The sequence below is a fragment of the Parastagonospora nodorum genome, assembly GCF_000146915.1.
Source record: "Parastagonospora nodorum SN15 chromosome Unknown scaffold_6, whole genome shotgun sequence".
NCBI lineage: Eukaryota > Fungi > Ascomycota > Dothideomycetes > Pleosporales > Phaeosphaeriaceae > Parastagonospora > Parastagonospora nodorum.
This window is the reverse complement of record NW_001884554.1, coordinates 1,051,091-1,074,852: the sequence shown is the minus strand read 5'-3', so window position 1 is coordinate 1,074,852 and position 23,762 is coordinate 1,051,091. Positions and strand designations below refer to the sequence as shown.

Here is a 23,762-nt window from a genome sequence, read left to right as displayed (position 1 = left end):
ACACTTGGAAACTTTGACCCGAGACCGAGGTCATCTACTTCCACACTACACCCTTTCTTCCGACGCGTCCCTATAGAACCCACAAACCGCCGGCAGTTATTATAGCGCGTACCGCTGTGGCACGTGTTGCATTGACTGCGATCTAGGCGCTGGGCGCATGTCTGAGGGCGTCGCACAGCTCAAGCATGAGGTAAAACAACGACTATTCCTACCACCCGGTTTCGAACGCTAATAAGACATAGGGCTCCCGCCAACAGGTAGTCGTCGCAGGTGCGGCTGCAGGGCTTGTTTCGCGGTATGTCCCCCTCTTTGTAGGCGTGCATGTGTGCTTTACTGATGTTGCGATAGCTTCGTGATAGCACCCCTCGACGTCATCAAGATCCGCCTACAACTTCAGATCCATTCGCTCTCCGAACCGACAAGCTACCGCGGCCTCAATGGCCCGGTGTACAAAGGGACACTGGGTACCCTCAAGCAAATCTTGCGCGATGAAGGTGTCACAGGCCTATGGAAAGGCAACATACCTGCTGAGCTGCTCTACTTGACGTATGGCAGCGTGCAATTTTCTGCATACACGAACATTTCGCAAATGCTGGACACGATCCCAGCTCCATATACACTGCCAAGCTCAGCAAACTCCTTCATCAGTGGTGCTGGCGCAGGGGCTGCTGCGACGACAGTCACATATCCATTGGATCTTTTGCGCACGCGCTTCGCTGCGCAGGGCAAGGACCGGGTATACACGTCCATCGTGGCCTCATTAAAGAGCATCGCGCAACATGAGGGACCGACCGGCTTCTTCCGTGGGCTTGGCGCCGGCGTGAGCCAGATTGTACCATACATGGGTCTCTTCTTTGCCAGCTACGAGAGCCTAAAGCCTGTCATGGCCGACTCTCCACTGCCACTACCACTAGGTAGTTCTGATGCCGTCGCAGGTGTTGTGGCTAGCGTGGTTTCCAAGACAGCCGTATATCCCCTCGATACGACGCGGAAGCGATTGCAGGTGCAAGGACCGAATCGGGCGCGATACGTTCATCGGAATATACCGACCTACAGTGGCGTACTCATGACCCTTCAGCATATTTGGAAGCACGAGGGAAGGCGTGGCATGTACAGAGGCTTGACGGTCAGTCTGCTCAAAGCAGCTCCTGCGAGCGCGGTCACTATGTGGACATACGAAAGAGCAATGGGAATTATGGTAGCCTTCGAGAAGGACGGTATGGAATAGACGATCACATTTCTTAGCTACCCATCATCTATGAGCCGTCTCTCGTACAATCATCATACCCCTCCTCCTTCATATGCACCCTCTCATCGACCAGACGATAATCCTAGAGTCAAGATAAATCCCGCGTATGATCATGTCAACTCGACCACTCTTCTTAATCCACTTCTCGATGACCTGCTTTATGTTTGTCGTCCGATCTGTCTCAAGAATGATATCTAATGCCATGAATCTAACACCCGGCAACACATTTTCGAGATCCTGTTTATAAAATCTCTTCACATGCGCGGGCGGATGGATAGTATCCTTCCTCCACATCTGTACTTGCAGACACGTAATCCTCGCTCTCTGCTCGGGCGAGAAGTGGTCGCCAATCCACGCAAAAGTCGCTAAGGAGATGAACTTGAATTGGCCGAGCTGGAATGGGTACGCAGATGACTCGTAGTACGTTTGGCGGCAGGCGTTGAGGAGAGCGAGATGATGTTGTTTGACACGCGTCTTGTCTTTACGCACGACCAGGGGCGTACGGTCTTTGCTGCTTCTCTTCCTACGGATGAAGTTGTACGTCGAGTTCGCGAAGAAGTAGGTGTAGATTTGATTGCGAATCTCGCCGGGGAGCTTGAGGAAGGACGAGTCCTGGTGCGTGTAGCTGAACATTGTCAATGGGCTGTTCGTATCGCACACGCATGCCATACTTGCGTTCGGTTCTTGAGCTTCTTGCCGCTGGTGACCTGGCCCGCGGCTAGTCGAACGTTGCTCATTTTGGGAGGAGGGCCTAGGGCCATGAGTGGTCGTTGCAGCTGAGTCGCGATCAAGTTGTGATATATGAGGGAAGTTGAATTGCACTTGTACGCGGTCGCTTATGGCAGAGTGTTGCACAAAGTGGATGAATTGGAGTGACAAAGTAGATGCTTGGCGCCAAGGATGAAAGATTTGGTCACGTGGTTTACAAATGGAAGAAGCATAGAAGAGAGCATGGGCCAACACTGGTCGCTAGGCTATTCCCAGGCCACGTGAAGTTTTTTCTGACTCTACGCTATACCTGTTTTCTTCATCCACACATAGCCATAGGTTGTGGTGAACACGTAAGCGCATATTTTGTTACGAAGTTCGCCTGGGAGTTTCAGGAATCGGGACTCCAGAGTCGATACAGTATCTCCCACCGAGGCCTCATGCATCCTTGAGTTGGTCGAAGTTGATTCTATCTTACAAGATAGCAATGTTGAGTCGGTGTTGTGTCGGCGTGAGAGACCAATTACTCTTGTAGCACTGAATTTAAGTCTTCTAGATCTCGCGTGCGGCAACCAGGCAGCATCGAGGGAAAGTGTGTGCACAATGTCGAGAACATGAATTTGTACCCACAACGCCTTTGTTGCCTGTCCAGTAACTTCGTCACACTATTTGGGCTTTCACTCCCACTCTGTTCTTCGTCACGCTGTCGAACATGAAATTCTGATTTTTGCTAAACTGGGAATCATAGACAACCAAGATTCCTTATCAATCCCAAAGGGGATGGGCACCTGTACAATCTGGAATTATTACGTATGTATCCCGTCTTCTCTCAAAACACAAGTTTCATTTGCCTCATGTTTCCCGAATGTATACGCGTCCCTTAAAGAGAACTGACTACCGCCGCGTCCTAACTGGATCAAATGCTCCAGGGTCTTCTCGTTCCCGGACAACGGGGAACTCCCAACGGAGTGATCCTCCTATTGTTGATTACAATAACAAGGACAATTTCGCTTTTTGGTAGCTGCCTCACCAACTGTGTGTATTCTTCAGGTGTATAAAAGAAACTTGGGCAAAGTGTTGAAAACATGTCGTTGAGATCGAGTGTATTCAGAGCGTAGGGAAGAGACCAGGCTTCGTAGTAGATCTGCTTATAGACGAGGGTAAGAGCGAGACCGAATACTTTGTACTCTGGTAGCGGGCGTGGTTCGAAAGGGTTTCCGAGGGAGTACTTAGGGTGATCGTATTCGAGACAGTATTGGACGGGTGCCTCGTCCCAACTGTGACTTCAATGGTAAAGTTCTTCAGCGCTGCCCGCTGTGTGTCAGTAAATCGTAAGATTAGGATCGCACACACCCAAATGTCGACGCGCTGGAAGTCGATAAACGTGAATTATAGGAACCCTGTCTCGTGGTAGAGTCGATGGTAGACGTAGGTGAGACTGAGATTGGGCGGCTCACACCGGAGTTGTAATTGGTAGTGAGCACTAGTCAATCAGAGCCTCGAGACGAAGTTGGCGACATGCTTCGTGAATATGTAGAAGTATATTTGATTTCTTAGCTCGCTTGGAAGGCGGAGAAGAGGTGAGGTGCGGCCATTCAGCGCGGTATATATGAAGTTAGATCATCAAGCGTATAGCAGGAATGTTTTCGACTTACATTGCTGTGGCAGCAGTTTGAGCAGCGGGTTCTGTGCTACCAGAAGATAATCCCAGATCGAGAGTGATGGAAGAAATAGACATTTTGGGAAAGTGTAATTAGTGGATCAAGAGTTTGATTCTCATTTTCTATCTTTAAGAATGCTGGATGCTCAGTAGCGCTACTATACCAGCGTGGAGTGAACTTGCATTGACGTCAAATTGGCTGACGAAGAAAGCCCGATAATACCACGAGCAAAGTCCATGTCATCGCAAATCGAGTGGTTGGTTATCACAGGGTTGTTCAGTCACAGCTCTCCTTGTACACAATAACCAAGCCAGCATTTCGTCTGCCACCTACCCAGGACGAGATAACTGGGTCCCATCTGGGACGTATTCCATAGTATGGATATGGATATGGATGACAATCCTCAGCGAGTGTCACACGCTGAGCATTGGGGAAGAACTCTCTGAAGCAGACTCCGCTTCGCTGACTTTCCATCTCGGAACTGGGAGTCATTAAACGGCCGTTGAACATGACTGGGATTTGCATATGGTTCGAAAACGATTCGTTTGTTATAGCGCTGAGCTGTCTGATGCTCAGACGAGAATGTAGCTTGACGAGGTCGGCTGCTACTCCGCAGTGGAACTCGTTCAGAGTGAATGATAAAAGGGAGGCCTCGTAATAAAGCTTCTGGCAAACACCGGCGATGCCAATCCCAGCTGGATATGGACAAATGCCGCCCTTTGGTGCGCGCAATTCATACATGCCGTCGGTGAGAGCGTACTCGTAAATCTGGTTGCGGAGTTCTGCAGGTAGGCGAAGCAGTGGCGACTCTCGGTCGTTGCGCTCGGCACTGAGCATCGCGTTAGAGCTATGTGATATTGAGATGTTGACGTTAAACTTACGTTGCGGCATTGATTGCGCGTGTAACAGTAGCAGCAGCAGTAGCGGTAGACGGCATGAGACAATCTTCGCCCGAGTTTGTGGACATGTTTGCTGGCAAGATTGTTGTTTTAGAGAAAAGCGGTAGAGGGTGTTATTTGGATGAGGCAGTGGCTGCGGCAAAGTCGCGTGGTACGTCTGCTGCGACTGACTAATCATGTGCAGAAAGAAATTTGCTGAGGTGATAGGAGGGGGGGGGGAATGTTTTATTATGTGTATCTTATGAATCGGAGCGCGGTCATGTTCTCTTCTTCTTTCACAGCTTCCCGAGGTCCTCGTTGCGACCGACTGTTTCAGCCACTCTGATCGTTGTAGAGGAGACCTCAGACCCACACAAAATCCAGGCCGGGCCTCATCCTACGTCGTAGAAATTCCCCCAATTCTTTTCTATTATGAGCAATGCTTTCCGGGTTCTCTCCGTATCTTCTCGCATCGCCTTTCTTGAAGGAGCTACAAAAGTAAATCGTGTCGCAGTCTATAAATGCAGGCAATAGGCAACTGAATGGATGGGGAGGAAACGAGCCTTGATGGTATGGAAAAGCAGGCATTTCCATGCTTTGAAGACTATTTTGCTCATGAAACCTAGCAAAACTCGGCGGAGAAGCGCGGATAGAACATTTGGAAAACGATTTTGAACCCCACTTGTACCGTCCGGCTGCTTCCACGATTCGCCCAACTCCACAACCACTGCTTGTTCTCGTCGGTGCATCCCTGTTCCAGCGAAGGAAGCGTGTAAGGACCAGGAAAAAAGTATGCCTCAGGCGTTTCAATGGTAACACTCTCTATGTTGGGAAGGAGCTTCACCAAATGCTCCAAATTGTAGTGCGACGGCATCGTAGCAAATGGCGTTAAGTCTTGCATAACACGCAGTCGGATTCGCTTCATCGCAGTGCGCTGAGACCAGGAAAAGTGCTTTTCAAGGAGACGTTTTATGAATACCACATTCTGAAAGCGGAAGTCGTTAAGCTCGAATGGGAGCAGTGAGGCCTCGTGGTGGATCTGATGGCATACTCGGGAGAGGCTATTGGCGTTGCTTCCCGGGAAGAGTCTCTGCAGCACGCCCCAACTTCTGGATCTCTTTCGCGTTTTTGTAGGATAAGGTATTCGAGGTTTGTAAAGTCGTCCGAAGGTGTACGTCCCTTTGGTGAGGACGTAGTTGTAGATGAGATTTCGGATCTCTGCTGGCAAGCGAAGCAAAGGCGATTTGAGAGCATTGCGTTGGGTGCTGCACGCCAGTTGTTACATGGTGGCAATGAAACGGGAAATCGGCTTAGGCTTACATTTCTGCGCGAGCTTCGCGACGTCTGGCTGTAAGGAACTCGATCAAGTTCCAACGCTTTACGACCGTTTGTTCCAGGTTTTGGTCTGGAACTTGGAGTACGATGACCTCTAAACTGGGATGCTGGATTCCAGAGGTGGTAGTTGAGGAGTGAAGGAATGTGAGTACTCTCTTAATTCACCGGAAGGCAAGTTATATCAGGGGAGGCGCCAAGACCTAGATTCCATGGTTGCGCCAAAGTCGAATTTCACTGTGACCTCGACAAGCTGCACAAATTCGGAAATGATACCGCGGCTGGGAGCTCCCATCCCCGATCGTATCATTCTAGTGAGTCGTGACAGACAGAACGGAAATTGATATTCGAGCTCGCAAGATCTGCCTGTTGATCGGTCGAAACGACGTGCTTACGCAGCCGCCTGCTTCTTTTTTCGCTCATACAAGAGAACCTTGTGTGTTCTTTCCTCGAGCCCCGCACTTTCGCCACGATGGCCTTCTGTCCAGCAGAGCTGGCAGTACAGGTCGCTGTCGCAACCCAAACACTTCAGCGTCGCATCATCCTGGCAAATGATACACCAAGTATCAATCTCATCGTCAATACATTTTTGCAGGTTTGATCCGATAGGAGGCTTCTTCTGGGGAGAGAAAGACGGAGCGGATGGCAGGCCTAAGGAGTCTGTCTGCGCTGGAGATGGCGCGGATAGTGCTGCAAGGCGGGCGGTGAAGGCGTCTTCAATAGCTTTCGTGCGCTCGAAATCGTCTTCTGGGAGATCTGTGGGTGCAGATGGAAGGCTCAGATCACCGCCATTTTGGTTTTGTTGGTCCGCCTCCGGATCTCCCTGTTTCGGACCCTCGACATCTTCTGGTGGTGGGGATGGCGGATTGTACTTCCTGCTGATCTCCAGCTCAGCCATAACTCTTGCAATAAGGTCATCTGCCTCTTCGTCCTCTGTTGGCTTCTTGCCTTCTTCATCCTCGTCATCATGTTCGTCCGCGGCATTGCCTGTGCCGGTGGTGACCTCTCCGCCGCCAATATTGACCTCAATGGTCTCCCAATCCGTAAGATCTTCTTGCTTCTTTCTTGGGTCCGTGGTCTTCGCGTCTTGTGCTCTACTATTCACCACTTCTGGCAGGATCCTCTTCATGTCCTTCAAAAGCTTCCCAACATCCTGCTGTTCCTTATTGGACAACTCCCATTCTGGCTTATCGCCAACCGTCTCCTTCAACTCTCCCAGGAGCTCTTCCAGGCTCTTCTCATCCTCTTCATTGAACTCGACATTGCTTCCGCCGATGCCCTCTGCGATGCCTTCCAAATAGCTTGGCGCACCAGGTGCCGCTACTGGTGTACGCGCATCATCTGCAGATGTGGTTCGTGAAGGCTGTGGCGAGCTTGAGGGAGAGGCTGAGCCAAGGCGTGCGAAACGGGCTGCGAGGTCGTCGGTAGGCTGCGGTGAAGGTGATGTGGCTATCGAAGGGTTGTAATTCGTGCCGAGGCTCACGCTCGACTTCTTCAACGCGTTCAGCCGTGCGAGAAGATCGTCATCCGATGGCATTTCAGCTCACCAGGACCGGGCAAATATGCGCAATCAAAAACCAGATTCTCTCAGGGAGGGTCGTGATGTTGGGCGCCATGTGGCGTTGAAGCTATGATGCATCCGTCCGGGGGTTTGCGGAGTTACGTTGCCGGCAAGTGTGGGGAACATTTCACGACATCTGCTTTTCAGACCACGATGCATAACCCAGACCGATTATGGAGAAGAAGTCGCAGAACCTTTGGCGGTCAGAGATGATGACTGCACATTTGCTGCTGTCGCTCTCAATCTCTGCGAGGGTAAGGAAGGACCGATGTCGTCATACATGAAGCTTCCGAAGCTACCCCTCGTAACATCTAAGCTCTTGATTGCGTGCTCCTCACCATAAATATATGAGTCTCACTGAACAGAAAAGACGCGATCCAAACATATTCAATCGCATCACTATCTGAGATTTTTGCTAAACATATCGTATCGGAGACAATGGCTCTCGCACCCAAATTCGCGGGACAGAAGCTTGCTTCAAGCTCCATACAACCCAAAGCTGTACACACACTCGAGCTCTGTAAGTTCACAGCATCAGTCGATTTCTCTGCCTGCTCATTCTCCCAATAGACCTCGACTATGTCTGCCCGTTCAGCCAGAAGATGTTCAAGACCGTCTACAACACGAACCTCCGCCAGACTCTTCTCGAAAAGTACGGCGATCGCGTTGTAACAATCTTTAGACAGCAGATCCAACCGTGGCATCCCTCGTCTACACTCGTCCACGAGGCCGGGTATGCAGTCCAGAAGGTCGACCCCACCAGATTCTACGACTTCAGCGCCGCGCTCTTCCACCAGCAGAAGGAGTTCTTCGACGTCAATGTCGTCAATGAGACTCGGAATGCTACGTACAAGCGCCTAGCTAAGATCGCTGGAAGTGTTGGTATCGATGAGAAGAAGGTGTACAGTCTTCTGGAAATCAGTGACAAGCCTACCGAGGATGGGGGCCTGAACACGGGCAATGGTGTGACGGACGACGTCAAGATTCAGGTCAAAGCCAACAGGTTGACTGGTGTTCATGTAACACCGACAGTGGTCTTCGATGGCGTTGTCAATAATGAGATATCAAGCGGCTGGACGGAGGCTCAGTGGGAGGAGTGGCTTGAGAAGAACGTTAAATGACTACCTGGTGGGCATATACCGACGAAGCTTTGACCGAATTCATGGTGGCTCGTAGTAATAAAATATTCTTGCGCTATGAGGGTGATAGTGGAAAGTAGCGTGACGTTAGCGCGTTGTTTCGTGCTTTTTAATTCCTACCTTCCCATTATGTTCTTGATATCCCACTACTCATTGTCACTCAATCACTCGGACCTTCAACAAGGTAGATAGATCTGACACAGCTCCATCACAGGTTCGGGGATGTCGTGCCTGCATTCGAGGTTAACTTTGAGATTTGAGCTCTAGACGGCAGACGGATATGCCTTCGGAGAGCGAAGCATCTGACGTCTCATGTCTAGCAGAGTGGACTATATACTACACTACGAATTCCGTGCTTAATGAAGGCGGCGATTCACAAATGGACGCGCGAAGATGAGTACGTGGGACATGTCCTCCCAAGAGCATGGACAATGAAACAACCTTGTCCAACAGATATTCTTTCACAGTGACCTGATTATCTTAACGTGACCATCAGTAGAGTCGCATATCTTCCGCAGTGATCTAGCGTCATTTACAAATGCATCAGCCTACTCTTCGTTTGTTGCCAGATCATCACGAGATCTCCCTCCTACCTGACCAACGATTGATCTTCGTCTTCGAATCCTTTAACTCGCCAGACCGCCGATACTTTGATTCCATCACCCTCAATGAATTCCTCGAGGACCAATCAAACGTTCAACGCATCTCTATTCAGCACGTCGAACTTGCGATGTTGCAAGGTGTGCGGATTTGACTTCGCAGGACTGGGAGTTTGTTCAGAAAATTCCCAATGTCGAGAGAATTCACATCCTGGTGATTGCAGGTGCATTGTAGAAGGCTCGGATCGAGTTGGAGCAGTGTCTGCGGTCTCTACAGCCGGGTCTGCTCATTGAGTGGTATCAGCGTACAATGGAAGATGCCACAGAGTTGGGGATATCAGAGAATTGAGCAGCCTGCATTGGAATGGATCACAAGCAGTCAACTAAGGCGCCCCACGTTGCAGAAAAAGCGAGATACAACACCTTCGGAAATTTGATGTGCGAAATTGTATTCCTTTCCTGTAACTAGACAGCTCTACTTAGAACTGCCCAGGTGTCTTTAAGAAAAGTTAAAAGACTCTATAGAGCTATTTCCAGCTTTGCTCAATTGTTATCTGTATATCTTAGACCGCTGTTGCAGTTATTGACCGTTTCTCTCTTCTTCCGCAACTTGAGAGGAGCCATACACGCGTGAACGATGTGCCGGTCAGTAACGAACTCAGCCGTACATTTGGGATACGACATGTCTTGAATAGAGCATTTGCAATCCAAATCCTCTCATCATTCAGTGCTGAAAGTGCTCTGCATACTTGTGAACTCAGTATGTAATGTACCAGTCCATGGCAGGCTGTGACGTCACGCGTCAAACTCGCCAAGAGCCTCGGAACTTCCGATCCATCTTGTCTTTCTTAACACCACACTTCGAAGCGCCGCGATGCGACCGAAAATTGATGGCAAACGGCTACGACGGAAACATTGTACTTGGCAGTGTAAGGCAAATGACCGTGCATCGGCTTCCCAATTGCGTCTGCCATTGACTAAGAAGATTACGATACGCTATGCATGCACATTTGGCTTCGTTTCAGAGCCACATTTAGGGCTACGTAGAGTATACCAAGCTCTGGTGCGTCTTTTTGTACACGCGTCCAACTTTCTCCAAGATGCTATCATCAGCCCAAAGCTCAGCGTACGTGGGTCAAGGCCCAGTTTTTGCTGATAAACGTTTTGCCCATCCGTTTTGATAATGTTTGGTTTCGCCATTCTCTCTGATCCATCGTCCATCGACTTTCTCAATTCCATCCTCTCCATCTGGTAGCAGTCAACTCTAGTAGCCACGATGAGTGCGCATACGAGAGCACCAGGACCGGTTCCGTATAACAACACCAATTACGGCCACGACAACCTGAATCCTGGTGTGGAAGCGGATGAAAACATCTCGAAATCCAGCGAAAGCACACCGTATGATGGTGCAACCATGGAGAAAATTCCTTCCGAGCGACGAGGAAGTGCTGTCTTCCAAACAACGTTGAGAGAGGGCTCTTCGTACAAGACGCTTAACAGGTATCAGGCATCGCTGATCTACATCACGAACCAAGTCGGCATCGGTGAGTCCCCTCTTTTGCTTTCTACATGTAAGGCATTACTAACAATAAGAGGCATTTTGAGCCTTCCGACAGCCATGCAGACCTTGGGCTTGGTCCCATGCATCATCACCATCATAGGGATGGGTTAGTAAAATGTCCAAACTCCTAGCACATGTCACCTAATCCGCATCTTTCAGGTATCCTCGTGACATACACGGCCTATGTCTTGCTGCAGTTCTTTCGAAGATATCCTACAGTTCTCAACTGCGTCGACTGCTTTCGCATCATCGGTGGCAAGCCGTTGGCTATTGTTGTCGGAATCGCGTTTGTTTTGAATCTCATCTTGACATGTGCTTCTTCAGTCATCACCATGAGCATCGCGTTGAACAGCATATCGGAGCACGCATTGTGCACAATATTGTTCATTCTGTTTCCTACACTATGCTCGTGGCTTTTGTGTATCCCGCGCAAAATGCGATTCATGGCAGATTTTGGCAGTATGTACTGAATCGAATCCTGGCAAGATCAGAAGCTAACCTTTAGCAGTCATTGCCACGATATCCATCTTCTCAGCTGTGCTCATTGTCATGATCGCTTTAGGTGTAGACAGTCCAAGCACAGCACCTCCAGGATGGACTCGGGAGATCAATGTAGTCGGCGACCCTACCTTTGCACAAGGCTTCTCCGCCGTCCTTAACATCGCATTCGCATACGCGGGCAATCAAGCCTTCATTACAGTAATGGCCGAGATGAAGGACGCCTCAGCGGACTTCATGCCGTCCATGTACATCCTGCAGATTTTCGCGATACCCATGTACACAATCGTTGGCGCCGTCATTTATGCTCTGGCTGGTCAGTTCACCACGAGCCCTGCATTAGGCTCAGCACCTGTTATCCCATCCAAGGTTGCCTACGGCATCCTCTTCCCGACACTCCTCGGTACTTCTCTCGTCTTTGGCCATACATCCATAAAGTTCATCTTCGTCGAGGTCCTACGTATGCTCAACATCGAGCAGGAATACGATCGCAACACAAAGCGCACCTGGGCCATATGGGTCGGAATCGGCACAACTTTCTGGGTCCTGGCGTTTATCCTGGCGAATGCCATCCCAATCTTCGATTCCATTCTGTCGATATCGTCGGCGCTCTTTGTCGCGTGGTTCACGTTCGGTATATCTGGCGTCATGTGGCTGTACCTCAACTGGGACGTGCAGTTCAAAGGCTGGAAGAAGACATTGCTGGCTATTCTTAATTGGTTCATCATCCTGATTACCCTCTTCATGAACGGAGCAGGATTGTGGGCGGCGATCGATCAACTGATGGCGACTTACAATGATCCAAATACGCCGGTTAGCAGTTCTTTTACTTGCGCAGACAACAGTATCTGGAGACAATTGGGTGTTGAGCCATAGGGATCAAGGTCAATCAAATTCATGGTAAATAAGGTGTAAAGACTACACTTAGGCCTTATGACGTGTATATATAGATATAGATGTGGAGAAGTGTGCCGCCATGACCACCCCGCTTCCCGATTACTTTCTCTCTTACCTCGATCCTTAGTTCAAGAACCTTCCTAAGAAATACTCAAATACCACCCACGAAATCTCCATCATGGCAAACAGCAGTTCAACCACTACACTGATAGACGCCAGAGTACTTCAGGCACCTCATCACGACATATGTGTGGTGTATGTATTGTGATTTGCTCCTGAACGTGTTAATGCTACCGTAGAATCAAAGAATGAGTTACAATGCCAAGTCGTCACCGCTTCTCCGCCGTCCCGCTAAGTCTCATAACGAGATATGAAATACGCTCTGTCCGAAAACACGTACAGTTTCGTGGAGACAACATGTCTATTCCTTGAGACTCTTCCGCGCAAATGCGAAGAATCTAATTACAAAAGGCATCCCTTGGATGTTTGAGATTCTGGGCTTGCAATCAACCGTGAAACGGATTGCACTGGCTGAGGAGATGCACAGGTGCAGGGGAAGGAACAACGTGACGGGCGGCAGCAATGACTGGCAAGTGCCTTTCGACCCGTCGGAACAAGGGAAGAAGGCTTTCGAGGAAAAGAGCGTGGAGCTTGATATTAACTTATTAGAATTTCCGACAGATGTCGTCTGGGTAACGATGCGTTGCATGGTCGTGATAAGATGTTCACATATAAAGGCGCGGATGAGGAATGGCTGGGGTATAATACTAAGTTGAATGATAAGAACATCTCAGCTTTTTGTGACGAAGCTTCCTGCATGGTAGAGCAAATTCACTGGAATGTTAATAAACTTGCGTCCACGGGTGTTCTGCCAACAATGACGACATCGCAACCTCATCCCAAGAACACGTTGAATTAACCACACCATCCAACATCGACATTGCACCCACATCGGCCAAGCATGTCGCAGACCGAAACAGTAATCCGCGACGTCTCGCCAGAGATCACGACCTTTAGCGTGCTATTCAATCGCTTTGCACCATTCGGATACCGCGAATTTGTCGCCGTGGGAAACCGAGCGACAGCGATCCGCCTTCGCGACGATCGCATCCTACTTCTGAACCCAGTTCCTCTCGAACCGACAGTAAAGGCCACGTTGACTGCTCTCGGGGGCGTGCATTTCATCGCGAGTGATCTAGGTCACCATCTGTTTGTAAAGAGTTATCTCGATGTTTGGCCGGACGCAAAGACCATCGGCGTCCCTGGATTGGAAACCAAGCGCAAAGATGTGAAATGGGATTTCATGTGTGGCGACTGGAGTATGGGAGGACCAGAAGACGAGTTTGGTTTTTCGGACGACTTTGAGACTGTCTTCTTCGAAGGATTCATTACGTACTGTGTAGCGTGGTACCACAAGCCAACGAAGACACTGATTCAATCGGATCTCATGATGAATCTGCCATGCACTGAGGTATGTCTGACAAATCTAATGCATTGCAAATGAGCAGCTGACTAGAGTAGCAATATTCGCCTCCGTCTTCAGAACAAGGCCTGTTATCCCGCGAGTTCGCCAAACGTGCGCATCCGCGATCAATTTGGGCAAAACGATTGATGTACTACATCGCGACTGTAAATCATTCGCTGATGCGCCGAGATGCCAAGAAGGTCGCTGAGTGGGACATCAAGCGCGTCATTCCGTGTCACGGCGACGTTATTGATGATGGCGGCAACGAGGCCTGGTCTTCTACGTATGAGTGGTTCTTAAAGGGTAAGCCAGAGCCGAGCATCCTGCTACGCGCCAAGGTACCCTTCATGACGATGATGCGTTGGATCTTTTTGATGTGATGGATATGCCATCCAGTGCAAGTAATCCGCATTCCATTTCTCGTTCGTTCACCAGTGTTCCTTCCGCCACATTGCATTTAGAGGCAACTCGTTGTCTTGTGCGCGTTTTCATGGCGGGCAAGCACTTAGCTGCGTGACTACTCCACCTCTCCCAACTGCAGAGTTCTTCAAGCTCTTCTATCAATCTTTGAGGACCTGCCGCACACTGCCTTAATCAACCATTCTCTCTACTGCAGCTCTGTAGAACAAGATCGACAGTTTCTCGCAGTATCAACAACCGAAGGCTTACTACCGATATGCGCCCAGCCAAGGACTTGCTCCATACACCGGAAGAGCTTTGTCACATGTCAGTAATGGCGAAAACAAGTCAATATGACAAGCGCTGGCTAGATACAGTACAGAGCGGAACAGCGCTCGATCTCCTTTTCTCAGTCTGCCCGCAGAGCTTCGAAACGAAGTACGAGTGTCTGCTCACTGGCCATATCTGGGACATCGGCTGGGACGGAAACGCGCGGAATCAAGTCAAGCGTGTTTTTGGGTTGCTAGGTGTCTGCCGACAGATCTCTGTCGAGGCCATGACGTATCCGTGGTCTAGCAGTACCTTTTGCGTCGTCGATCCGCAACACATTGCATGTCTAGTTGGATCACCTTGGACAATATGCCATTCACCTACTTATCAGGCTTACAGCGATTTCGTGTGACAATGGAGATCAACGAGACAGAGTTCATGAGGAATTACAAGATTTATAGAAAGTCTACAGCGATGAACAAATATTACAGGTTGTTGACCGATATCTCGGGAGAGATGAGGCGCATCCATCCTGGCAAGATGACATACAATATCAACACCGACGGCGAACACATACGGCGTCTTTTCCAAAAATAGAGGAAATAAAAAGGATGCTTACATACGGAAGCAAGTGGAAGAAGCTGCAGCAGGTCTAGAAGAAAGGTAGATCCGGAGGTAGTACAAGTAGAATAGAAGAAGCTATTTGTCTTAATATGCAACCCGCTCCCAACGCCCAAATACGTCTGCTGCTCCGGAGGAATTTATCTACCCCTACTATGACAGTCCTCACGCCGCAAACACATGGAACTCATTTATTCCCTGTCAGCCGTGCCTTCACAGGCCACGATAAGCTAGATACCAGAGCAGTCTAGCATAGAGGGCTAGTGTCTCGGCACACCCCACTTCTTGCTACATTGGGCGCGATTTAGGAATCCATTCTCGATCCTGCGACCGGGCACTCCACTACGTACCATCCTTGCAGGCGGTATCGCGCAAAAATGTGCACAGGTCTCAAGGTCTATCGAAGCGGCATGTCGTGTCTGCCCTGCCGTCGCCCGTACCCGTCGGTGTAATATCCACTCTGTTTTGTGCCTCTGCACCCTTGCGTAACTCCGCGTTAGGCTGAATGCAAGAGGATCCGGTTCCTCTTCCAGCACCGCCAAGGGTATGATTCATGCTACACTAGCCTGATATAGTAATGTCATCTTATCCCTTGGCGAAGCCACCGCACCCATGATGACCAGTGAATGAGCGTTGAATATCGATGAGCTCACGTCATCAGTCGAAAAGAAACAATTGAAATCCTTCACCACTTTCATTCATTACGGTAAATGGCAAGGGCGAATCGCGGGACCTGCCTTTGCCGATTACCTAGGTACCTAGGTACTTAGGTATGCTGTGTTACACTGCAGTGCTTATCGCAACACGAGCACAGTCAGTCAGCCCTGGGAACACCGGTTGACGAGTGTACTTATCCTTGCGCCTCCGCGCACTGCTCTTGACCGCATCCCGACTTCGCGATTACACTCGAGGATGACTATCCCCACGACACTTCGCTCCAGGATAGCTGCAGTATGGCTGTTTCTCATGGGAGCGTTCCTTTTCTTCGTGTATGCACCATTACCCGATCGAGCGCATACATACCGAGAGGCAGTTGTGCATACAGCTGTGGACGCTGTGTGGCACCCATATTCGCCACACCAACAAGAATGGAAGCCGACCGAACTGAAAGATATCACCTCGAGATACGCATACGCTACATTTCTAGCTGGAAACGAAAAGTCGGAGGAGGATGACGTTTACCTGTTGGGCGCCCGTTTGCTCGCTTACCAGCTTCTCCACGATCCCAAGACAAAATCGAATGCGTCCATCCCCTTCATAGTGATCGTCACAAATACTGTCACTGCTGCGAAAATCGAGCGCCTGCAAAGAGACGGTGCAGTCGTCGTAGTCGTTGAGGATTTGGTAGCCAACTGGGTAACCAAGATCAACCCTCGGTTCAAGGATGTGATGACAAAGCTGCGCCTGTGGGAGTTCACTCAGTTCGAACGCATCTGCCTCATAGATGGCGATACTGTGTTGATGGACAATATAGACGGAGTGTTTGATGATCCTGCGGTCAAAATGCAAGCGACCCTGCACAAGCCAGAGGCGGTCAAGGATGATGAAGCGCCATTACCATCTCAGTACGCCTTTGCTACCACCGCAGAACCAAGTACGTACAGTCTATTGTGCACTGAAAGAAGAGATCGCAAGAACTAACTTCGTTTGAAGGAATCGAACACGGCTTCCCTCCCTCTGAAGAGAAGAATGAGTACCAGTTCGGCCCAAACTACCTCAACAGCGGCTTCATCGTCTTCAAGCCGGATGCGACTATATTCGCCTATTATAGCTCCTTGCTAGAAATCTCCGATAATCGCTGGGGCAAAACCCTCCCTGAGCAAAACCTTCTCAACTGGGCTCACCGCCGACCAAAAGGCAACATGCCCTGGCAGACGCTGGACAGGATGTGGAACATCCACTTCCCGACTGTGCAAGACATGGAAGCCGGCGTCAAGAGTTTGCATGAGAAATTCTGGAATCCGGAACACAAGGACCTCCAGCCCTATCTGGAAGCGTATAAATGGAAGATGCTTGGGTACTTCGAGGAGAGGGATAGAGAGATGGGATTCCAGGTAGAGCACGAGGGTTGAAAGCAATATGGACCATAATTACATTGGTCTGCTCCATACGTATGGCAAGTCTAGATATCTGTGTTCACAACAACGTTCGAAGTTTGTAGTCTTTGGGCAGGAGCACTGGAAGATTTGCGCAATACAGTAACCGTCACCGAACGCACCGGACCCTCGAAAATGCCCAAACACGATTCTGGGAAAACCTACTCGACCTGAATAACGACCAGCTCTGTTTGTCCAATTCGGACCTCAAGACCAGGTCCAGGCATCAGCTCGTGTACGTGGATCTACTCTCATGAGCCAGTGCCCTTGGATGTATAACACGGACCGAAATCACGGGAAACGATACTATGACTGCGTATGTACTTATTTTATGGAGCTTGAATGTAGCTATAGTGGGCAAATTTCCAAAAAAAATTCCACGAGACATGTTTCTGATCCCCTAATTGATATCCCAGCATCAAGACAGCTCTGATCTTCATGGTCTTTCCCTCGGCTTCTCCAGCCTCTCGATCCCCACTTTTCACTCTTGACAACCCGCAACTATTTCGACTCTGCTACCCGACTGCTACGATTTCCGGCCTGCGTCACTTGATCTGCACAACGAAACTGTCAACCAGCACGAAGCATGGCGAAGATCAAGATACGTGGTAGGTCAGCGCCATTCCCGCTACTCGGGCTGCCCGGATGACTCCGTAACCGTATCTACGAGGATTACTTCGGCATTATTACGATCAACATTGGCAAATGCCCAAAGAAGCGCAAGCCGAGCCCGACTTCACACGTAAGCAGCAACCTCAGAACCTCCGCCTCTCCTAGATCATGAAATCTGATGTCATGCTCGCCGGCTGTCATCCTATATCCGTTGCGCCGGGCTGACTGTGACAAGCTTGCCATCCTCCGCACATACCGTCAAATCCACAACGAGACAAGCGTATTGGCTCACTGCCTCATTGCTTTCTCGATCTCTACCTCGATCGATCTACTCTTTCTTATCTGACTACAGCAATGTTCGATCATATCTTCGCTTCAGATTGTGCCGGTCCTAGCTCGAGAACATTCATCGACATCAACGTACTAGGGCTACTATAATACAGATCACCTACATATTATAATTGGGCACTTCCCATCATAGGTGAAGAATATGATTGCGGAAGAGGTTCTTCAACTACTTGGCTTGAAGCGCATATATCTGCTGGATCCCATCAGGACTACGGCCAAAGCAGAGTCTGTTATGCATATCGTTCAGGAACTGGAGGGTGGTGCGGAATAATTGAGAGCATGAAGTGCATGATTATATCGTACTAATGTTTCAGTCTGCATATCCCGAGGTGGAGGTGTCTGTGAAGGTGGATTAGCAGTAAATGAGCTAGAGAAGGATGACGACCAGATGCGGTAGACTGGATTCAGTTCAGCTGGATTGGAGGGCCACCTTTAAAATGGTCAAATCACGTAGCTTGCGCTCAGTGCATTTCCTTGCGAGTGGCGGAAGAAAAGAAGTGTCGATAATTGGCTGGCACTATGTCATGTTTTCACCCTCATATTCACTTCATTGCAAACGCATTTATACGCTCGTGTTATAGTGAGCTTTTGACTACGTTAGTCCCATTGGTCAGTCACGCTCAAACTAGGCAACGCTCTCTCCGCCTTTTCTCTGATAACAAAAAGAAACATGGCACCCCTCCGACCAAAAGCTGAGCCCGATCTAGAGAAAGGCGGACCATCACTCATCGCGGCTAGAGTCACAAAGAGAGACAGAGCTACACGCAGTAGAAAAAAACATTTACAGGAACTGTTAGTAAAGTCTCTTTGACTGCACTTCACAAGGCGGGACTGATACGACACGGTACCACGGCGAACCAACCGAAATCGCCCCTTCTCAAACTACCCGAAGAATTGCGCAAAATAATCCACACGTTTCTCTTCTGTGAAAGTGTTTTCGTAGCCCAACGTAAACCATACTCAGCACACTATCCACAGAGAATCGGTCTGAGCGTCTAACGCGCATGCCGCCAGATACATGAAGAAGCGCGCCTCGTTTCATACTCTGTCGCAACTTTCAGCTTCTACGATCCAGAGCACATGTACAATTGGCTTACAGATCAGAATATCTCTCCAGAGCAAAGCAGCATCATTAGCCAGCTCGAGCTCAATAATTACTCTTACTAGAGTATAAGTCAGGAAGATTGGTCCATATGGCAGCCAGATTCCGTCATACCTGATTATTTGTCCTCTTCTAGCATTGCCAGCAAGAAACTGGTCCTTTGCACGGACAGTGATACGATGCTGAGCGCAAGCAATACCGCTACTGGTGATTTTAGCCTTGTTCAGCGGTTTCAAACAGATTCTGAGCCTCGGTAGTCTCTATGCGTCCATACATCTTATTCATGAGCATTGGAAGAATATGATACCATGTGCTTGTCCGAACAGGTGAATTCTACGCCACCTGCGACGTCTACTACATTCATTAACGAAATTCCATTCCCACTGCCATGCTGGTTTTGGGCCCTTGGCGTATGATTTTTCTTGGATATTCACCTTCCCTTGCACTGACGGGATAGCGTGGCCCAGCACGTACCCATCCTAGCACCGCCATTGATTTAAAAGCCCAAATTCTGCTGTTACATCCCCAACTTCAACCCTGTGTTGTGAACTCCAACATCAACTTTGATATCAACTTTGACACCAATTTTGACATCAACTTCGACATCGACTCCGTGACGCAGCAACGAAGCTTTGCGCAAGCTATAGCTTGTACCTGCGACAAACAGAGTCATTGCTGAGAAGACGGTCATGCTCGCCAATCAGAGCTGTGATCTTGACATCATGTGTACACGCCTCCATTACAGTTGACATACGTAAAGCTGAAATCATTTAGTACACAGCGGAAAAAAACGGCATCACCTTTCCCCAAGCTACCTGCTGAACTGCGCAAACATCTCTACTCATGCGCGCTTAGCCGTCGCGGATTGACTCTCGAATTATGCCACCCACGAAAACCGTAGCTTCTCGACTTTCGGGACAGCCAGAGGAATGGACCCAGCCTTCCACGCACATGGCGCCGAGTCAACTCCGAAATTTCAACCATCCCGCGTGCGCGCAGCACCCAGAGCTTGTCTCATTCTCTGATGTTCCTGAAGCCGCTGAAGCGCAGCGGAATGCTGAAGACTGTCACATTGTTCGTCTTGGATACAACTGAGAACTTCACTCACTACTGGTTCGACGATGATTAAAACGAACTAGACGATTGAGTAAGGTGGTAGAACGAAGCTTCACTTGTCTTTGTTCGCTTACCGCTCCTAGAGACCGTCCAAGTGTTCGTCGTCGCCGAAGGGTGGCAAAGTACAGTCAACAACCCTGGAGGAAAAGAATGGAAGTCTGAGCGAGCTGTCAAGTTGGCATATATGGCTGAACAGTTCGCGATTTGTAGCGCGATCGTGGAGAAATGCAATCCGGGAACCAAGGTCACATTTGGCCTTCGACATATAGGAATCAGAAAGAAGCGGCCGTCACGATCCTCGCTCCAGCACAGGACACTTCTATAAACATTGTTATGTGCTAGGCTGCTTCTAGGGCCTAGGTACTGCACGCAGCAAGGATCACTAGGTAAGAGGAAAGGAAATGCGTTCAAGAACATACATACGCGTCATATATACTTAAAAAGTTGATCGCCAACAACTCTAAGAGGAAGAAGGATGGACTCAATTGGAGTAGACTCTGCCTTTCGTTATTTTTCCTCTCTGTGCTTTCGAACGAGGGTGTATTGCGTGTGCTTTCGTTTGCTCTAAAGGTCTAAAGCTGTGGTCACAACTTGGTGTGCTGAAAGATAGCATGCTTCACAATCAACAATTCAAGGAGAGTCCTATAAAACACAATCAAAGACCGTCTCCGTATATGTGTGCTCTTTGTGCGCAATGGTCGATGTGGTTAGCGAAGCAGGGCCCTCGCATACATGCATCCTTCACAAATTTGGTTCGTTCGTACAATTTCCTCCTACACCCTTGTCAGCCACTGAAACCTTCGTTGCCATCGTGGCTATTGATATTACGCCTATGCTGTATCCCAGGACTGCATGGGGCCTGCTTTGGGAAGACGCACGCAAGACCCAAAAACCTGGCTTCCGTCTCTGTCACGGCACGCGACCATATGGACGGGACAACTTCTCATGGCGGATGCATGATGCCATGCTCTATCTGGTCGAGAGCGACAGACGGTTTGCCAAATTGATCGATCTGGAGGCGGCTGTAATCTGCTTTTCCTATCTGTGAAATTCGCGTGTCGTTATCGCCTTCCGCTTCAGGCATCGTCATGCTGCTAGCTTTGACCCACATCGTTACGATCCAACAATGCTTCATCTCCATGGAAAAGCTTGCTTGCTGCTCGTTCTTCCTCTTTATTAATATCGTTCTCGAAATTTTTAAGTTGTTTGTCTATTGGTCCAGGTGGTACTTCCATGTACATCTGCGCAATGTTTAACACCATTCTTTTGGTCATGAGCGCTGCCTCGTACGCATCTGCTGCGCCTACGACTGGACATTATGCCAAGAACTATCTGCCCGGTGGTTTGGAAGTGAAGCTTTCCGTCGCAGAGGGCGTCTTGAATGCGCCTACCGATGGTCGCATTGTCCTCATGCTCGCGCCAAACGGAACCGACCCGCTCGACGACACGGATGTAACCTCATCACCGAACTCCATCTTCGGAAAGAATGTGTACAATTTTGGCCCGAGCGATAAGATTACCTTTTCAAGTGGATCCAACTCTAGTGTCGAGTTTGGTGTATACGGATGGCCGAATATAACGTTGCGTGATGTGCTATCCGGCACTTACCAGGTTCAAGCCTTCTTGAACAAGTATGAGTCAGTGACTCGTAGCGATGGGTCAATCGTCAGCGTCCACTTCCCATGTGGTGATGGAAATCCGAACGTCAACACGTACGGAAGTCTTGTCACAACTGCGATCGGTCTCGAGGTATCTGGCGAACCACAGACACTAGAGCTCATATTCGATAACAGCACAGCGATCGAAGTGTTTAATGGCAGGGAGATCGGTGGATGTAACCAAGGCAATTATGAGGACACTGAGAACCTAAAATATATCAAGATCCGCAGCGAGAAGCTGAGCGCTTTCTGGGGTCGGGATATGTATGTCGGAGCAAACGTGCTTCTTCCTGCCAGTTACGACGCCAACGATACGGCCACGCGATATCCAGTCATCTACTCGCAGGGTCATTGGCCCGCGGACCAAGGCGCGTTCCGATACCCTACAGCGGCCTTCTCAAAGGCCTGGGATAACGGCACCATCCCCGCGACCAATAAAACGGCGGCTCGTCCCGCGCCGAAGATGATCTTGGTCACACTCCGCCATGAAGCTCCTTTCTACGACGACTCTTACGCAGTGAACACTGCCAATCTTGGTCCGTACGGCGATGCGATCAATGACGAATTAATACCTTACCTCGAGGAGACATTCAACACGATCCAAGCGCCATACGCGCGTATCCAAGAAGGAGGCTCGACCGGCGGCTGGGAGTCTGCCGCTAATTTGATCTACAGGCCGGATCTGTTTGGGTATTGTTTCTCGTCTTATCCCGACTCTTTAGACTTTCACCGCCACCAGGACATCGAGCTCTACACTGCTGCAAATGCGTATCAGCGTGCTGACGGAAGTTTCGTCCCCTCCATTCGATCATTTGTGAACGGCACAGAAGTCGTAAAGGCCACAGTCGCACTCGAGAACCACTGGGAGTTGACTTTTGGCACTGCATCCCGCTCTTCGAACCAATGGGATGTGTGGAATGCCGTCTTTGGTGTCCAGGGTTACAACAATTACCCACTCGAGCCATGGGATAAGGTCACTGGTGAGATTTATCCCGAGGCTGTGGAGCACTGGAAGTCGTATGATCTGAGTAACTACATTACCAGCAATTGGAACAACTCTCTGAACCTGGGAAGGAATCTGGCTGGACGTGTGTTCGTCTACGTTGGTAGCTGGGATGATTACTACCTCAACGAAGGAGTCATGGAGTTTCAGAAGCAGACTGATGCTATTGGTGGGGCGGGATGGGCGAACGTGACTATCCTGCCGGAGAAGCCACATGGCGGGAATTACCAGTCGAGAGAAATCTGGAACTACCTCGAGTTCTTAGAGGCGTGGATCCATGACCATGGCCCGAATGGCACCCAGCCGCTATCTGGGAGTGTTACTGCGTCCTCTTCGAGGGGGAACCAGTGGGACGATGTCATCAAGCGCGGCGGCCGCGCTGCAGCAGTGGCACGTCAAGCTCCTCCAATTATCGATGCAGAGTATGGCGTTCAGGTGGGCAGCACAGTCGATGCCTCTGTCGGACGCTGGGACCCTGGTATGAAGCTAGAGGCACAGTGGTTCATTGACGGCAAGCCACTTTGCGAGAAGTTCGCAGTCAAGCAGGGTGGGAAGGTGAAGCACACTGTGCAAACCACAGGTGATCTGCAGCTCTTTGTTAGCGGAAGCAAGCGTAACTACGCTACAGAGATGAGGGCGAGTAATTGCGTTCAGGTGTGCGCATGAATGCGGTGGACGTCCAAGTAGCTTGCACACAGGTTAGAAGTTACTGAGCTGATCGGAATGCGTGGCTACCCAACAATGACGATCGGAGTGTTTATTCACACAACGGCTTCAAATGATCTAGAAATCCCTCAGCTCAGACTAAACTCTCCAGAGATCGTGACATTCGAGAATACTGCTAATGCGATAATCAGGGGAGAACGTGATCAGGGCTCGAACCAGAAGATATGCGAAGCCGTGTGTGACGCGCAGACCAAGCATGGAACCCCTGCCTCGACATTTTCATAGGTGATGCCAATAGTCGTGGCATACATAGTATCGGCCTT

General features: G+C 49.7%; 12 protein-coding genes across 12 annotated transcripts; 8 read left to right on the top strand and 4 right to left on the bottom strand.

Annotated features, from left to right (window-relative positions):
• Window positions 1-157: 157 nt before the first annotated feature.
• SNOG_04593 (hypothetical protein) lies at window positions 158-1,228 on the top strand (the record flags this gene model as incomplete). Its single annotated transcript, XM_001794954.1, has 3 exons — window positions 158-190; window positions 258-295; window positions 349-1,228. The coding sequence occupies 3 exons, from the start codon at window positions 158-160 to the stop codon at window positions 1,226-1,228; spliced, it is 951 nt and encodes a 316-aa protein (XP_001795006.1).
• Window positions 1,229-1,297: 69 nt separating this feature from the next.
• SNOG_04592 (hypothetical protein) lies at window positions 1,298-1,882 on the bottom strand (the record flags this gene model as incomplete). Its single annotated transcript, XM_001794953.1, has 1 exon — window positions 1,298-1,882. One exon carries the CDS (start codon window positions 1,880-1,882, stop codon window positions 1,298-1,300), a length of 585 nt encoding a protein of 194 aa, XP_001795005.1.
• Window positions 1,883-3,444: 1,562 nt separating this feature from the next.
• SNOG_04591 (hypothetical protein) lies at window positions 3,445-3,695 on the bottom strand (the record flags this gene model as incomplete). Its single annotated transcript, XM_001794952.1, has 2 exons — window positions 3,445-3,478; window positions 3,613-3,695. 2 exons carry the CDS (start codon window positions 3,693-3,695, stop codon window positions 3,445-3,447), a joined length of 117 nt encoding a protein of 38 aa, XP_001795004.1.
• Window positions 3,696-3,894: 199 nt separating this feature from the next.
• On the bottom strand, window positions 3,895-4,585 carry SNOG_04590 (hypothetical protein; the record flags this gene model as incomplete). Its single annotated transcript, XM_001794951.1, has 2 exons — window positions 3,895-4,465; window positions 4,500-4,585. The coding sequence occupies 2 exons, from the start codon at window positions 4,583-4,585 to the stop codon at window positions 3,895-3,897; spliced, it is 657 nt and encodes a 218-aa protein (XP_001795003.1).
• A 1,634-nt stretch (window positions 4,586-6,219) lies between these two features.
• SNOG_04589 (hypothetical protein) lies at window positions 6,220-7,365 on the bottom strand (the record flags this gene model as incomplete). The annotated part of the gene is made up of 1 exon (XM_001794950.1): window positions 6,220-7,365. One exon carries the CDS (start codon window positions 7,363-7,365, stop codon window positions 6,220-6,222), a length of 1,146 nt encoding a protein of 381 aa, XP_001795002.1.
• A 376-nt stretch (window positions 7,366-7,741) lies between these two features.
• Window positions 7,742-8,589, top strand: SNOG_04588 (hypothetical protein). The gene is made up of 2 exons (XM_001794949.1): window positions 7,742-7,909; window positions 7,960-8,589. Exons 1-2 carry the CDS (start codon window positions 7,828-7,830, stop codon window positions 8,508-8,510), a joined length of 633 nt encoding a protein of 210 aa, XP_001795001.1. The 5' UTR covers window positions 7,742-7,827; the 3' UTR covers window positions 8,511-8,589.
• Window positions 8,590-10,403: 1,814 nt separating this feature from the next.
• SNOG_04587 (hypothetical protein) lies at window positions 10,404-13,628 on the top strand (the record flags this gene model as incomplete). The annotated part of the gene is made up of 6 exons (XM_001794948.1): window positions 10,404-10,698; window positions 10,908-11,147; window positions 11,197-12,006; window positions 12,486-12,775; window positions 13,054-13,558; window positions 13,627-13,628. Coding segments are annotated over 6 exons (2,142 nt in total).
• Window positions 13,629-14,281: 653 nt separating this feature from the next.
• On the top strand, window positions 14,282-14,814 carry SNOG_04585 (hypothetical protein; the record flags this gene model as incomplete). Its single annotated transcript, XM_001794947.1, has 2 exons — window positions 14,282-14,508; window positions 14,709-14,814. 2 exons carry the CDS (start codon window positions 14,282-14,284, stop codon window positions 14,812-14,814), a joined length of 333 nt encoding a protein of 110 aa, XP_001794999.1.
• A 990-nt stretch (window positions 14,815-15,804) lies between these two features.
• SNOG_04584 (hypothetical protein) lies at window positions 15,805-16,910 on the top strand (the record flags this gene model as incomplete). Its single annotated transcript, XM_001794946.1, has 2 exons — window positions 15,805-16,432; window positions 16,492-16,910. 2 exons carry the CDS (start codon window positions 15,805-15,807, stop codon window positions 16,908-16,910), a joined length of 1,047 nt encoding a protein of 348 aa, XP_001794998.1.
• A 990-nt stretch (window positions 16,911-17,900) lies between these two features.
• Window positions 17,901-18,165, top strand: SNOG_04583 (hypothetical protein; the record flags this gene model as incomplete). Its single annotated transcript, XM_001794945.1, has 2 exons — window positions 17,901-17,966; window positions 18,028-18,165. The coding sequence occupies 2 exons, from the start codon at window positions 17,901-17,903 to the stop codon at window positions 18,163-18,165; spliced, it is 204 nt and encodes a 67-aa protein (XP_001794997.1).
• A 2,641-nt stretch (window positions 18,166-20,806) lies between these two features.
• On the top strand, window positions 20,807-21,160 carry SNOG_04582 (hypothetical protein; the record flags this gene model as incomplete). The annotated part of the gene is made up of 2 exons (XM_001794944.1): window positions 20,807-20,864; window positions 20,901-21,160. 2 exons carry the CDS (start codon window positions 20,807-20,809, stop codon window positions 21,158-21,160), a joined length of 318 nt encoding a protein of 105 aa, XP_001794996.1.
• Window positions 21,161-21,360: 200 nt separating this feature from the next.
• On the top strand, window positions 21,361-23,439 carry SNOG_04581 (hypothetical protein; the record flags this gene model as incomplete). Its single annotated transcript, XM_001794943.1, has 1 exon — window positions 21,361-23,439. One exon carries the CDS (start codon window positions 21,361-21,363, stop codon window positions 23,437-23,439), a length of 2,079 nt encoding a protein of 692 aa, XP_001794995.1.
• Between the last annotated feature and the right edge of the window lie 323 nt (window positions 23,440-23,762).

Bases quoted from the DNA above. Each gene is read 5' to 3' on its own strand.
- SNOG_04588 (XM_001794949.1), top strand. From the start codon at position 7,828: ATGGCTCTCGCACCCAAATTCGCGGGACAGAAGCTTGCTTCAAGCTCC. The intron at 7,910-7,959 runs GTAAGTTCACAG...TTCTCCCAATAG, and splicing joins TGTACACACACTCGAGCTCT to ACCTCGACTATGTCTGCCCG.